This window comes from Mya arenaria, chromosome 1 (genome assembly GCF_026914265.1).
Source record: "Mya arenaria isolate MELC-2E11 chromosome 1, ASM2691426v1".
NCBI lineage: Eukaryota > Metazoa > Mollusca > Bivalvia > Myida > Myidae > Mya > Mya arenaria.
Window position 1 is genome coordinate 43877047 of NC_069122.1, and position 13040 is coordinate 43890086.

The 13040-nt window shown below is 35.3% G+C and overlaps 1 protein-coding gene across 1 annotated transcript; it reads left to right on the forward strand.

The window, feature by feature from the left end:
* The first annotated feature begins 4342 nt into the window (after positions 1–4342).
* On the forward strand, positions 4343–7381 carry LOC128227391 (uncharacterized). The gene is made up of 2 exons (XM_052937890.1): positions 4343–4462; positions 6743–7381. Exons 1-2 carry the CDS (start codon positions 4343–4345, stop codon positions 7379–7381), a joined length of 759 nt encoding a protein of 252 aa, XP_052793850.1.
* Positions 7382–13040: the final 5659 nt, after the last annotated feature.

Sequence of the window (13040 nt, forward strand, 5' to 3'; positions counted from 1 at the left end):
TCTAGAATAACAGAGTTCCGGTGCAACGCATTTCTTTAGAATAACAGAGTTCCGGTGCAACGCATTTCCCTAGAATAACAGAGTTCCGTTGCAGCGCATTTCATTTGAATAACAGAGTTCCGTTGCAGCACATTTTTCTAGAATAAAAGAGTTCCGTTGCAGCGTTTTTCAATGAAATTACAGCGTCCCGGTGCAGTATATTTTTTATAGAATAACGATGTTCCGGTGCAGCACATTTCTCTAGAATTACAGCGCCCCGGTGCAGCGCTTCTAAGAATTACTGCTCCATATACTACGAGGGTATTTAAAAGGTTTTGTTACACATGATATTACATGTTGAATTAACAATGTTATTCTAAACACATTTAGAAACATTTAAGTCAAGCCTTTATCTACAAAACCTGAACACTTCGTAGAAATTGATAGTGTATTTTTTATATTTAAAGGAGTTCTTCTCATATACTCTTACCAAAATTTGGACTGTGAAAAGAAGTGAGAATGTTGGTGATTAAACAAAACGAATTCCATTATCAATTCAATCGAAACAAGTATATGAAGTGTTGAATCGTACTTTATTTATGACGAAAACATTAAATAAATACAGATACTCAATTGTGGTGTATTTAGCATAAGAGATTGTCACCGTAACGGATGGTGAAATAGGTTCTTGCTGTGAAGAAGATGGTAGATGGTAGAAGGAGATTAGCGATAAATGGACTTAGGTATCGTTTACTACTATTATTAGGTTAGAATTTCAGAGATGAGTGAATTTGTTATTGACGATGAAATAGGATACATAACAAAACGATTTGTATTAAAATATTATTGAACGTCTATGAGAATTTTCAAATTATAATTATAATTTGATTTCTGTGACACTCTGAATATCGAAAGATGCCATACCATCCAATGTACGGGGGAACCAGACATAGAGAAGGAATCTGACTTCTGAGGTTATGATATACAAGTTGAACACGAAATATCCAGCATGCGATTACTTCCAATATATCGTACAAAGGTATGAAATCCTATCCGAAGAGTTGTACTTGCAAAGAACTTCCAACATCTGCTGAAATAATACACATACAAAGAATCCAATGATAGTTGTCAGAACTTACAGTAATGGTTGCCAGAACTTCTAACGTCTAATGGAATATACAACAATGTATCCAATAATAGTTGCCAGACCTCCTAACGTCTGATGGTCTATTCACACAGAAACATATTAATAGTGGACAGGTCTTCCAACGTCTGATGAAATATACAGACAATAAATACATTAATAGTTGCCAGACCTAGCCTCCAACGTCTGATGAAATATACAGACAAGAAATACATTAATAGTTGCCAGACCTTCAAACGTCTGATGAAATATACAAACAATGGATCCAGTAATAGAAACATACAAACAATGGATCCAGTAAAATTTGTCAGAACTTATAATGTCTAATGAAATATACAAACAATGGATCCAGTAAAACAAATATACAAACAATGGATACAGTAAAACAAATATACAAACAATGGATAGAGTAATAGTTATCAGAACTTCTGACATCTGATGAAATATACAAACAATTGATCCAGTAATACAAATATACAAACAATGGATCCAGTAAAATTTGTCAGAACTTATAATGTCTAATGAAATATACAAACAATGGATCCAGTAAAATTTGTCAGAACTTATAATGTCTAATGAAATATACAAACAATGGATCCAGTAAAACAAATATACAAACAATGGATACAGTAATACAAATATACAAACAATGGATAGAGTAATAGTTATCAGAACTTCTGACATCTGATGAAATATACAAACAATGGATCCAGTAAAACAAATATACAAACAATGGATACAGTAATACAAATATACAAACAATGGATAGAGTAATAGTTATCAGAACTTCTGACATCTGATGAAATATACAAACAATGGATACAGTTATACAAATATACAAACAATGGATACAGTAATACAAATATACAAACAATGGATAGAGTAATAGTTATCAGAACTTCTGACATCTGATGAAATATACAAACACTGGATGCAGTTATACAAATATACAAACAATGGATACAGTAATATAAATATACAAACAATGGATACAGTTATACAAATATACAAACAATGGATACAGTAATACAAATATACAAACAATGGATACAGTTATACAAATATACAAACAATGGATACAGTTATACAAATATACAAACAATGGATACAGTAACACAAATATACAAACAATGGATCCAATAAAAGTTGTCAGAACTTATAATGTCTAATGAAATATACAAACAATGGATACAGTAATACAAATATACAAACAATGGATACAGTAAAACAAATATACAAACAATTGATCCAGTTATAGTAACCATAACTTCTAACGTTTGATGAAATATACAAACAATGGAACCAGTAATATCTGCCAGAACTTATGTCTGATTATCTATACAGACAAGAATTCAATAAAAGATTCATTGTACCATATTTTCTTACTAATCGACTCTGTCTTTACAATCAAACTAGAGCAAATCAATATAAACTAGTTAATGACCTCCTTTATCCCAGGTTTTCCTGAAAAGCATCTGATGCTACTTCAGGGAAATTTAAGCAAGACTGAAGTAGACTCAGCCCGGCCATCTTTTAATTTCGATCATATAAACATGATGCTTTACAGACAGTATATATTATACAAAATGTCGTTAAGTCATTCTTTAAACATGCGATAAACGCCGTCTGAGTGCCATTCAGATAAAGATCGTCTATCTGCGTGCGATGTCGTATACAAATACATGTGCGTGTTAATAATATCATAATGTGAAAATGGAGCATTCCCTATAACCTGTCCAATTAAAAGGAGTAGTGAATTGCATCTCCGTTGTATGGTTGGGTGCATTTTGATATAAATTAAGACATTTGTCATACATAAAAGGCGGGTAATTGCATTGTAATTGATATCAAATGAAATAAAATTAATTCAAACTTTTATAAGGTTTTAATTAATTCAGAAGCCCATGATCCGTGTACGTCAACTTGTGGGGTATATAAAGAGATGTTACACGACTAAAAGAACAATATGGGTAGTTTATGGCCTATGGCAGCATGTGCTGGTCTCAAGGAGAGGGCCCAGCACGCGTCATGTGTCCTGCTCCTGCATGTGGTGGCAGTTTAATGTACCAACCGACTTTTAATGCTGCACACAGTCTTAACAAAAACACCTTTTTTTATTTCTGATGCATGATTTCCCCGGGTATTAAGTCAGTTTAAAGTCAGGACAGTGACACCGCATCCTCTCCGTTTTACGATACTTATAACGCGGGAGTTGGGTCGTGGCGCGTAAAGATTCGTTCACAGTAGTTTGATTGGAATGAACTCTTGCTTATGGTGTCATATGACCTGTAAACATTTAGTGATATATAACCCCAAATATTTATTTTTTTCTTTTAGATTTATCAAAAGGGTCACTCGTATCAACGATCTAGAATAAAATAACTATTAACTACTGCGGGTTAACAATGTCAGGAAACTCAAAATGCTTAAATATCAGATATTTAAGCATTTAGAGTTTCTCTGACATTGTTAAATTGCAGTAATTCATACCGAAATTAGTACTATTTTTTAACATTTATGATTAGTACTTAAAATTAGTACTTGAACTATTAAACATATAAAATCTTAACGTATATGGCTATCATTATTTCGTTTTGATCTGGGAGGTTGTATTCGACTCGAGTGAATGATTACAAATTAGATTCTCATGAGGTGCCAGCAAAAATCCACGAGATTCGAATACAACCTCCCGGATCAAAACGCAGCACTCATAACCCTTTTATTATATACATTACTGGTAAAATCGCTAAAAAGATCCGTTATTACATATACAATTTCATCGAAATGACATTCTATTAGTTTTATGAAAAAGTGAAAAAAGAGGTATTGCACTTTCCTGACTAATTGGGTTACTGGCAAATGTCTTTTGCGATATTTATTGCTTGCATATTTATGGCGTATATATAATAAATAGCGGATATTTAAGGAGTAGTCATTGAATATTGAATCTATGTAATAGATATATGACTTGAAGTAATATCTTAACGATTAAGAACGGGTGGCATGAGCGTAGCTGACTTAGAATACAACCTTATTTGGCTGACAGATAGTAAACGCATACCTAGAAAGTGTGCATCGGATGAATGGTAGTAGGCGGACATTTAAACACGCGCGTAAGTTAAAATTCTTTATAACTAAGCCTAGTACGTAATAATTGACTATCTGCAATTTCATTGGCTGAAAATGTATGTTGTATTCTAATGAATAGTTATTGCTTAAATGTCACAAGCAGAGAAACACACCTCTCGTGCTATCCGCAGTGCTAACATGCTCAAAGTAGCTGAAACCAGGAGACAGTGCATTAGAGAAAACACAATGGAAGCTACCGGGACAAACCCAGTAGATTAAAAATCCACCAAGATTCTGTGAAAGGCAGATGGATTAAGATAAAAGCAAACATAACTATGCGAGATACAATCAACATGACAAGACAACAAACACAATAATCAAATAGTAAATTACTAGTCTACAGTCGAACACCGATGGCTCGAACTTCCAGGGACCGGTGTATATACGTCGAGCCTCGGAAGATTCAAGCCAAGCGGGAATTCTTACCTAAAGTATAAAGAAATCGGTCCTTTACATCCAATTCGAGCCAAGTGAGTTTGAGTCAACTATACATAGCATATAAACAAATTATCTTCTTTGCTTTTGCAATTGTAAACATTTAAGTGGGTTTATTTATGTTGGGTTTAATGTGAATTCAGCACATTCAAGAAAATAACTTTTTGCCGACAGTTTTTATTATCAGCTGGGTGGGTAAAATAGTAAAGAGGCTACATTCATAATTACGTATATAAAATTCACATGGCTGTTTACACACACACATACATGTATTTCCACATTTCAAACATAGGCTTAAATAAAGCGTGTTGTCATGTTTAAGAATAAGAATTGTCTTCCAACGGTTTTAACGAATCTAGAATTGTTCTTAGTCTTAGGTTTCATTAGGGGCCAGTTTTCGATGTAGGTCTTATCCTTAGTGACGTGCCTCAATGATTCCAATCAGCTGATTGGCCAATACAAAACACTCACCCTTAAATTTAAGTTAAATCTAAGTTGGTAATTGAATACAAACACGAATGACATACTCTTGGTGCACGAAGGACATACTCTTGGTGCACGAAGGACATACTCTTGGTGCACGAAGGATATACTCTTGGTGCACGAAGGACATACTCTTGGTGCACGAAGGATATACTCTTGGTGCACGAAGGACATACTCTTGGTGCACGAAGGATATACTCTTGGTGCACGAAGGACATACTCTTGGTGCACGAAGGACATACTCTTGGTGCTATTGTTCTAACACATGCGATATGTTTATGTTCATTGATTTGTCCCTGAAAGTTCAAGATTTTTTAAATTAAATTCCAATGCCATCCAAAAAGATTTATTCGAATCAATTAATTAATGAAACAGAGGACGTAAGATGAAGTGTAAGATGATTATGTTACATATCATAAGTGTCCAAGTTTCCAGGTTTATTTAACATCACTCATGTCATAAGTACATGACAAAAAGAGCATGAGTACATATACAATACAACATAATGAGGCATAACAAAATATATTGGACATAATAATACAGATTTTCTAAATATGAATATTTTTTATGTTATTGAAACTTTAATTTCAAACATATATAACTATATGTGGAGAAGAACATAGTGTTACATTTTTATACTAAATTTATTAACAATACACTTGAGGAATTGACATAATTTATGAATTTTATATCATCATTGGGATTGATATTCATAATTTATTAGTGTCCGATCAGATGACTTGATTTTCAGTAAATATAAGTGTTTATGACATGTTGAATACCCAATCAAATGGAACGTTCGTTAAACTGTGCCTACATTTTGATCGTATTTATTCTGCTGTCGTCATTCAGAAAACTAAACATAAACTTTGCTAAAATCTGCGCGGCGGCCCCATATTTTTTTTATTGTCAGATCGAGTTTCGTCCTGGTTATCAACAAGGTAACAAACAACCCATAAACCTTGCATCGTTCAAGGTATCCTTATAATCTGCGGAGATTAAAACGGGATACCGGTAACTGACAATGTTAAAAAATATGATAATTTTAGAGGACACAATTTATTAGACGTGTTTAACGACTGATCGAATTGCACAGCGCTGCTAAATATCTGCCCTTGTAATCTTTAATGGTTCTCGGTAGCATTTCATTGCCAGTAATTCGGAATATGAAATGACATATCATATCCGTCAATCAGGATAATTTACGAGATATTATGCACGTGCAAACATTCTTCCGTCACGTGACGAAGACATTTATTGCTGTCAAAACGACACCGGCTTCGCTCTTTGCAATGAAACGACCATGGTCAGCCGGCGATCTTTATCAGACCTTTGTATCTCTTTTACGCTGTTTTTTGAGTACGCTAAGGTTAAAGACACACTCTTACTCCCAAATAAGATTTACCACATTAAATGCATTTGTTTAAATATACCAAAGGGATGAGTACATTTTGAAAACAATGGTTCTTATTGAAGGATACCGAGTTTAATTTGAAAGAAAGGTGCAGAAAACACGGTAATTCTACCCTATGAGACAATAGTAGATCAAAGTAAATCTATTAGCGCTAATAGATTCCCGAGATACTGCAAGTCAGCCCACCTCCCCTTCCACCCTCCCCCGCGATACTGCAAGTCAGTTCACCTCCCCTTCCACCCTCTCCCGAGATACTGCAAGTCAACCCACCTCCCCTTCCACCCTCTCCCGAGATACTGCAAGTCAGCCCGGCCCCTTCCATCCTCTCCCGAGATACTGCAAGTCAGTTCACCTCCCCTTTCACCCTCTCCCGAGATACTGCAAGTCAGCCCACCCCCTTCCACCCTCTCCCGAGATACTGCAAGTCAGCCCGGCTCCTTCCACACACCCCGCGATACTACAAGTCAGTTCGCCTCCCCTTCCACCCTCTCCCGAGATACTGCAAGTCAGCCCACCTCCTCGTCCACCCTCTCCCGAGATACTGCAAGTCAGCCCGGCCCCTTCCACCCTCTCCGGAGATACTGCAAATTAGCCCAGCCCCTTCCATCCTCTCCCGAGATACTGCAAGTCAGCTCACCTCCCCTTCCATCCTCTCCCGAGATACTGCAAGTCAGCTCACCTCCCCTTCCATCCTCTCCCGAGATACTGCAAGTCAGCTCACCTCCCCTTCCATCCTCTCCCGAGATACTGCAAGCCGGATTACACTTATAGACCAAACTGGACTTTTAATGCCATAACAGACCAATTAGTCAGACATAAATGACAGAACACGTGAAAGTGACACGTTTCATCTGGCATCATATTTTTAGAATATATACATAAATGTTCTCTGGGGAAAGTCACTTTCAGTCACAGAAAAATCGTAAATTTAGGTATGCTAGAAAAAATATCAATCATATGTGTCCGGTTCGGATAGAAATATCCGACCCTCGGGCTCGCTGCGTAACCGGTAACTTGGCAAGCCTCGTTACCTTGAAACACAGCTGGTGCCCGCGGGTGGGATTTTTCTATCCGGACCAGAGGGGACTGACAATAACTTCGGCACATATTGTGCTGGTAATTATAAATCTCATTAAACTAACCTTATAAAAATTGACGCCATGATATCATTGTGTTTATGAAATACTGTTTTACAGATGTTAATTATTTCATCATCCCTAGATGCTTTCACCTGATGAAGACTATCAATTTAGTCGAAACGCACCGTGGAAGTGGGAATTAGTTTTTTTCTTTTCGGATAATTTTTATTTCTATGAAAGATGCATTTTTGCTGAACACCTTGTTCAGTGTTACTTCATTTCAGCATGTACACATAGCTTTTTATTCCTTTTGCATCTTTCAAATCTATATTTCGTCCTCAAAAATGCCGCGTTCTCATGCAAGAACAAGTTGACTCGAATTTTTGAATTGAGCTATTGCCGTATCATAAAAATCCAATTAATAGAAATGTGAAGTTGGGTGAAAACGTTCGTAATAAAATTTCAATTGCGTAATAGTCTCATTTGCTAATAGGCAATATTTTCACATAAAATTGGCCATTTCTTCAAAGTGAAAGAGAAGTGTTAAAATATGGGCGAGATTGCATAACAAGATATTGTTGAATGAGACATTCTGGTGGACATAAATTATAATCCAAGTCTTGTTAACGTCTGCAGATGAAAATACGCAACAAATTATTATTTCTCTTTCCAAATATGCAAATACGTCTTTGTAATATTTTTCTAATAACCACCACCAGCGCATCGATTCAGGAATAGTGTTTGGTGAAATGTTCAATTAGATGCTTATCTCGCAAGAACCAGAGATACGGAAAGCGAACTTCTACGCAGATGACTATAAAACATCTATAAATTACCAATAAATGACGACAAATGATCCAAAACCAAAATGGCGGAAATTCGTATCGGCGGATCGATTGTATTTGCTGACTCTCGAGTTCAGCGCACGCGCACGCGACATTAAATAACAACAAATACTCTCTTAGGAATTGATATGAGCTCTTCTCACCTGCTCAAAGTTCTCTGGCACACTTTGAACTACTTCAAATAGAAGTAAATCTTAACCCTAGCAGTCCTGATTAGATAACTAAAGATAACTCAAGTAGTAATGCTCATAATGATATTAATATTTACAAAGCAGGCACACGGCAGTTGATAACTTTGACAACTTCATTAATTTTAAGTCTGGGATAACAGAAATAAATAAAAAAAGGTTTTTACCAAATATTATGTTTTTCAAAAATTTACCAAACATAACGAGTTCATTAAGAAATGCATTACAAAATAAACAAACAACCTTCAATGTAAACTATTCTATATATTAGTTATGAAATATTTTGAATAAAGATGCTTATTCTTTGTTTTGTTAAATGAATAAATAAATGTTCCGGCCCCAATTTCCCGAAACTTCTTCAGCCTGACAGGCTTTAGTTCCTTGTTTTTTTTTAAGACAAATTCATTGTTTTTACTTGATTTTGCATAGCAAAAAGTAGTTTATCAGGATTATCTTTAACATATCTTTCTTAATATAGTTTCAAACCTCTTTAAAATGAGAGAATTAAAGAAATTATACCAAAACAAATATACTGAGCTTAGCTTAATCCTGTTATAAGGGACTTCAGATGTTTGAGAAATTGGAGCCTAGTTTTGGTCAGCTATTGTACAATAGAATGTAATACAAAAGATGAAAGCGTGAGGAGAAATTATAATTACTTCTGCAGTTTTTTAACAAAGTACACAAAATCAGTGATCTGATCAAATGGCGTGATTTTACTATCTGACCATTATGGTGATGGTCATTTATTGCCCAATAAAAAACCTGATACTTCAATCGTTATAAAACACAAGCCACTTGATTTAACTTCAGGTGGCCTGAAATATCATCCAGTATCAATTACCCCTCCCTTCCAATTATTAAATATTGAATCTTCCTAGCAACTGCTTCCTTCCCAGCCACTGTAAATACTGTTCCCCCCTTCACATCGATGATGAATAGCACTGTCCCGTAAATCTGCCCTCGTGTGGACTCTTTGGACTCTTTAAAGGAAAATCTGTCTTATAAAGAGATGCCGAGTAAATTTAATTAAGACAACATTGTAAACATTACCTGATATTGATACCGTATTATCAGGGTCTTGTTAGTTTGAAAACAGCGACTTCTGAGATAGACATTCCAAGATGGACGAGCTTGGATAAAAACGTTTTATGATGTTAGCTCCTTAAATCAAATCACTGTGATTTTAATTGCAATGAATGGTGTCTTTTCTCTAAGGTTCCCAGGGACTATAGATCGCAGTATAGTTGACTGAAATGTAAAACAGCTATGTCTGCGATTTTTATATATAAAGATACACTTTCGTTGTTTTATAAAGTTTCAAGGATTTCCTTTCCAGGATGCCTTTGCTATTTTAAGAGACTAAAACTACACAACTTTAGTCTAAAATTCATATTTATAAATGTATTTATTTAGCCCCTTTTTATTCGAACAGGAATCGCGGCCAGTTGAAAAGACCTTTCACGATGTCATTAGACGATTTAGAAAACTTAAATACCCCACTCCGACAACAAAATCACTTTCGACCAACGTCGGTGTGAACAAATTACCTTTGGCCCCTATTATACTACTGTCTAAACACTAGTCCTTTAATGTCCCTAAAAGTCACTTTAGTAGTCAAAAGGGGCTTCTTTATTGATTTGGAGGGCTGCTTATTGACACTTGTCTTTTTTCGCGCGTGGCGGGGCTCTCAGTGATATAATTTACAGCATTTATATTGTCAAGTCAACGGTCGATCATAATTACGCCCCGAATGTCATTTGATAGCTTTGAATGTTTCATCCCTTTTTTGACAGGGTTAAAACGTTTCTGCTTCACAGAAGGCAGACGACTGTATGCGCGTGCTTATTTTTCACGTCTGTACGGACATTAATCTTATCTCTTGTTTCAACTGCTAATAACGATTGTTAAAATCTTCTGGTAGCAAATCACATGAATTTAAAGTTTCAATATCTGATCCCATAAAACATGATATGAAGTCCCTTAAAGCAGCACAATATAGCTTGATGTTTTTTATTTTAATGCATTATCATGTTCTACTCATTTGCATTTAATGATCCAAACAAAAGAGCATATGATTTGTGTACAGATTAAAATGATATTAGCGGATTTTTTGCGCGTTCTTAAAGATGCACTTTTACTCCCAAATAAGATTTACCACAATTAATATAATTATTAAAATGTATCAGAAAGGATGAATAAATGTCGTAAACAATGGTCCTTATGAAGGATTCCGAGTTTATTTGAAAGAAATGTGCAGAAAACACGGTAATTCTACCTTATGAGACTATAGTACATCACTGGTACAGTAAATCTTTTAGCATTCACCAATCGTTTAATATTTTTATGTTTTAAGCTATTAAATACACTGTTACAATATTGTTACCAGTAGTTAATATTTTTCATAAATGCATTATTTAGTAAGATCTATCACTCAAATTTTATGGTTTTTTTACATGTGTGTGTGTGTGTGTGTGTGTGTGTGTGTGTGCGTGTGCGTGTGCGTGTGTGTTGATTTCGAATAACAGTGTCACTTTAACTTTGGAATTTGTGGCCACGTAGCTATTAATTAAAACCCCATTGATGAGGTTATTTTTTATCTGTATACTGTACACCTTTCATATTGTTTTGACGAATAAGGTTAACTGAATCATCAAGCATAATTTTATATTTTGTATCAACCTACATTGTGCACCTTTATAGAACGATTAATGGCACCTAACACACAGCCGAGAAGAGAAATGAAAATAGGTGGGGCTGGGCCCATGTTTACGAACAGTCTCAAGTCTGTGTTCAGATTGGAGACTCAAACCTACAAATAATGACATCATACCAGACGTTGATGGTGGGGTTTGCTGAATTATTACTATTCAGATGTTTTACTTTTTATATATGTTTTGTCATTTAATTTTTTTTTATAATAAGTCCGGATTTTGTGCATCCATAGTGCAAGTTCAGGGCCCCGATGCGTGTGTGCGTGTATGTGTGTGTTGTTCCTTTAATTTACGACGCCAAAGTGAATGTCTTTCATCGGCATCGGGCACAGTAAGACTAAAGAGTATCAGTTCTTGTAGGTGTTACGCTGTTTAGAGCTGCTCTAGTACTTTAACATAGTCCGGTGTATAGCACTGTCACACGGGACTGTCTAATCCCTTTAAATTTCTTCTCAGGAGACGGTTACAGTTGAAATATTGACCATCCTTCTATGTTTTATTACCATCATTTGAATGTTGAAAGGGTAGTATCAACATTCATTATGCAAATTATATTCGGGTAGTAATATGACCCTTGACGCGTGTACGGTGAGATTAAAGAAGGACGGATAGCGGTTGTGATATTCTATCATAACATTAAGGAACCTGAAGTGATGGTTCAATCGTAAATTGGACAATATGTATGGCCAGGACTTTCATCTTTGGGCGATTAGATTTAAACTTTACACGTGAATTACGAGTGTTTTACGAGCATTCATAATTTATCATTTTATTGTTCTGTGGGCCTAAGTCCTGAAGAATTTTCCGCCAAATTGTTACGGACACTATCCTGCTGAACCGATAGAGTTTTTACGGAATTTGGTAGGACTTTGACAGTCGCATCATAGTCGATGCATGGTGTTTACTTCAGGATCTTCGAATATAGTCACGGGCACATACTATGATTTAAATGTCCGTGACATAATCCAGTAATTCTTGAGAATAGAAAATCGTTGCACCCGGTGCAATACCGGCATTGACACTTTTACATCGCCCATAACTGCCACATGTATGTTTACATAAACTTATATGCTTTCCGATGATTTGTAAAGATTTATCAGTGAAATGAAAATGATATTTCACTGTTTGAAACAGCAAATTATCAATATGGTATTTTCTATTGTTTTGAAATTTAGCCCGCTCTCACGCCCAAAATCGAACGACGGGACCACAGGGCCGGGTCTCAATTTTAACTACTTCATCGCCGAAAAGACAAACCGTACGCATACAAATTGGCCTGCTTTTCCTAAGACATACAATAAATTTATTTATTTAATACATTTCATATAATTTTTAGGTATATAATAAAAAAGAAAAAAAATGATTGTTTCAGTGCAAGATAGCAATGATTGTCAGCAAGCAAACATCAAACAAATTAACTATTGGCTACGCCAAACGTGAATATATATGTATATATATATCTTTTGGTGCTCACTCTGTTAAATATTTTGCACTAAATCAAACTATTATACTCTATGTTATTTTTACTTTCACAGTACGTGGCCACTATATCCGAACTTATCAAAACTATCATGCACAAGTTTGAAATCTGAATATGCTCATTTCACCTATACGAACCTGACGGAGGTTA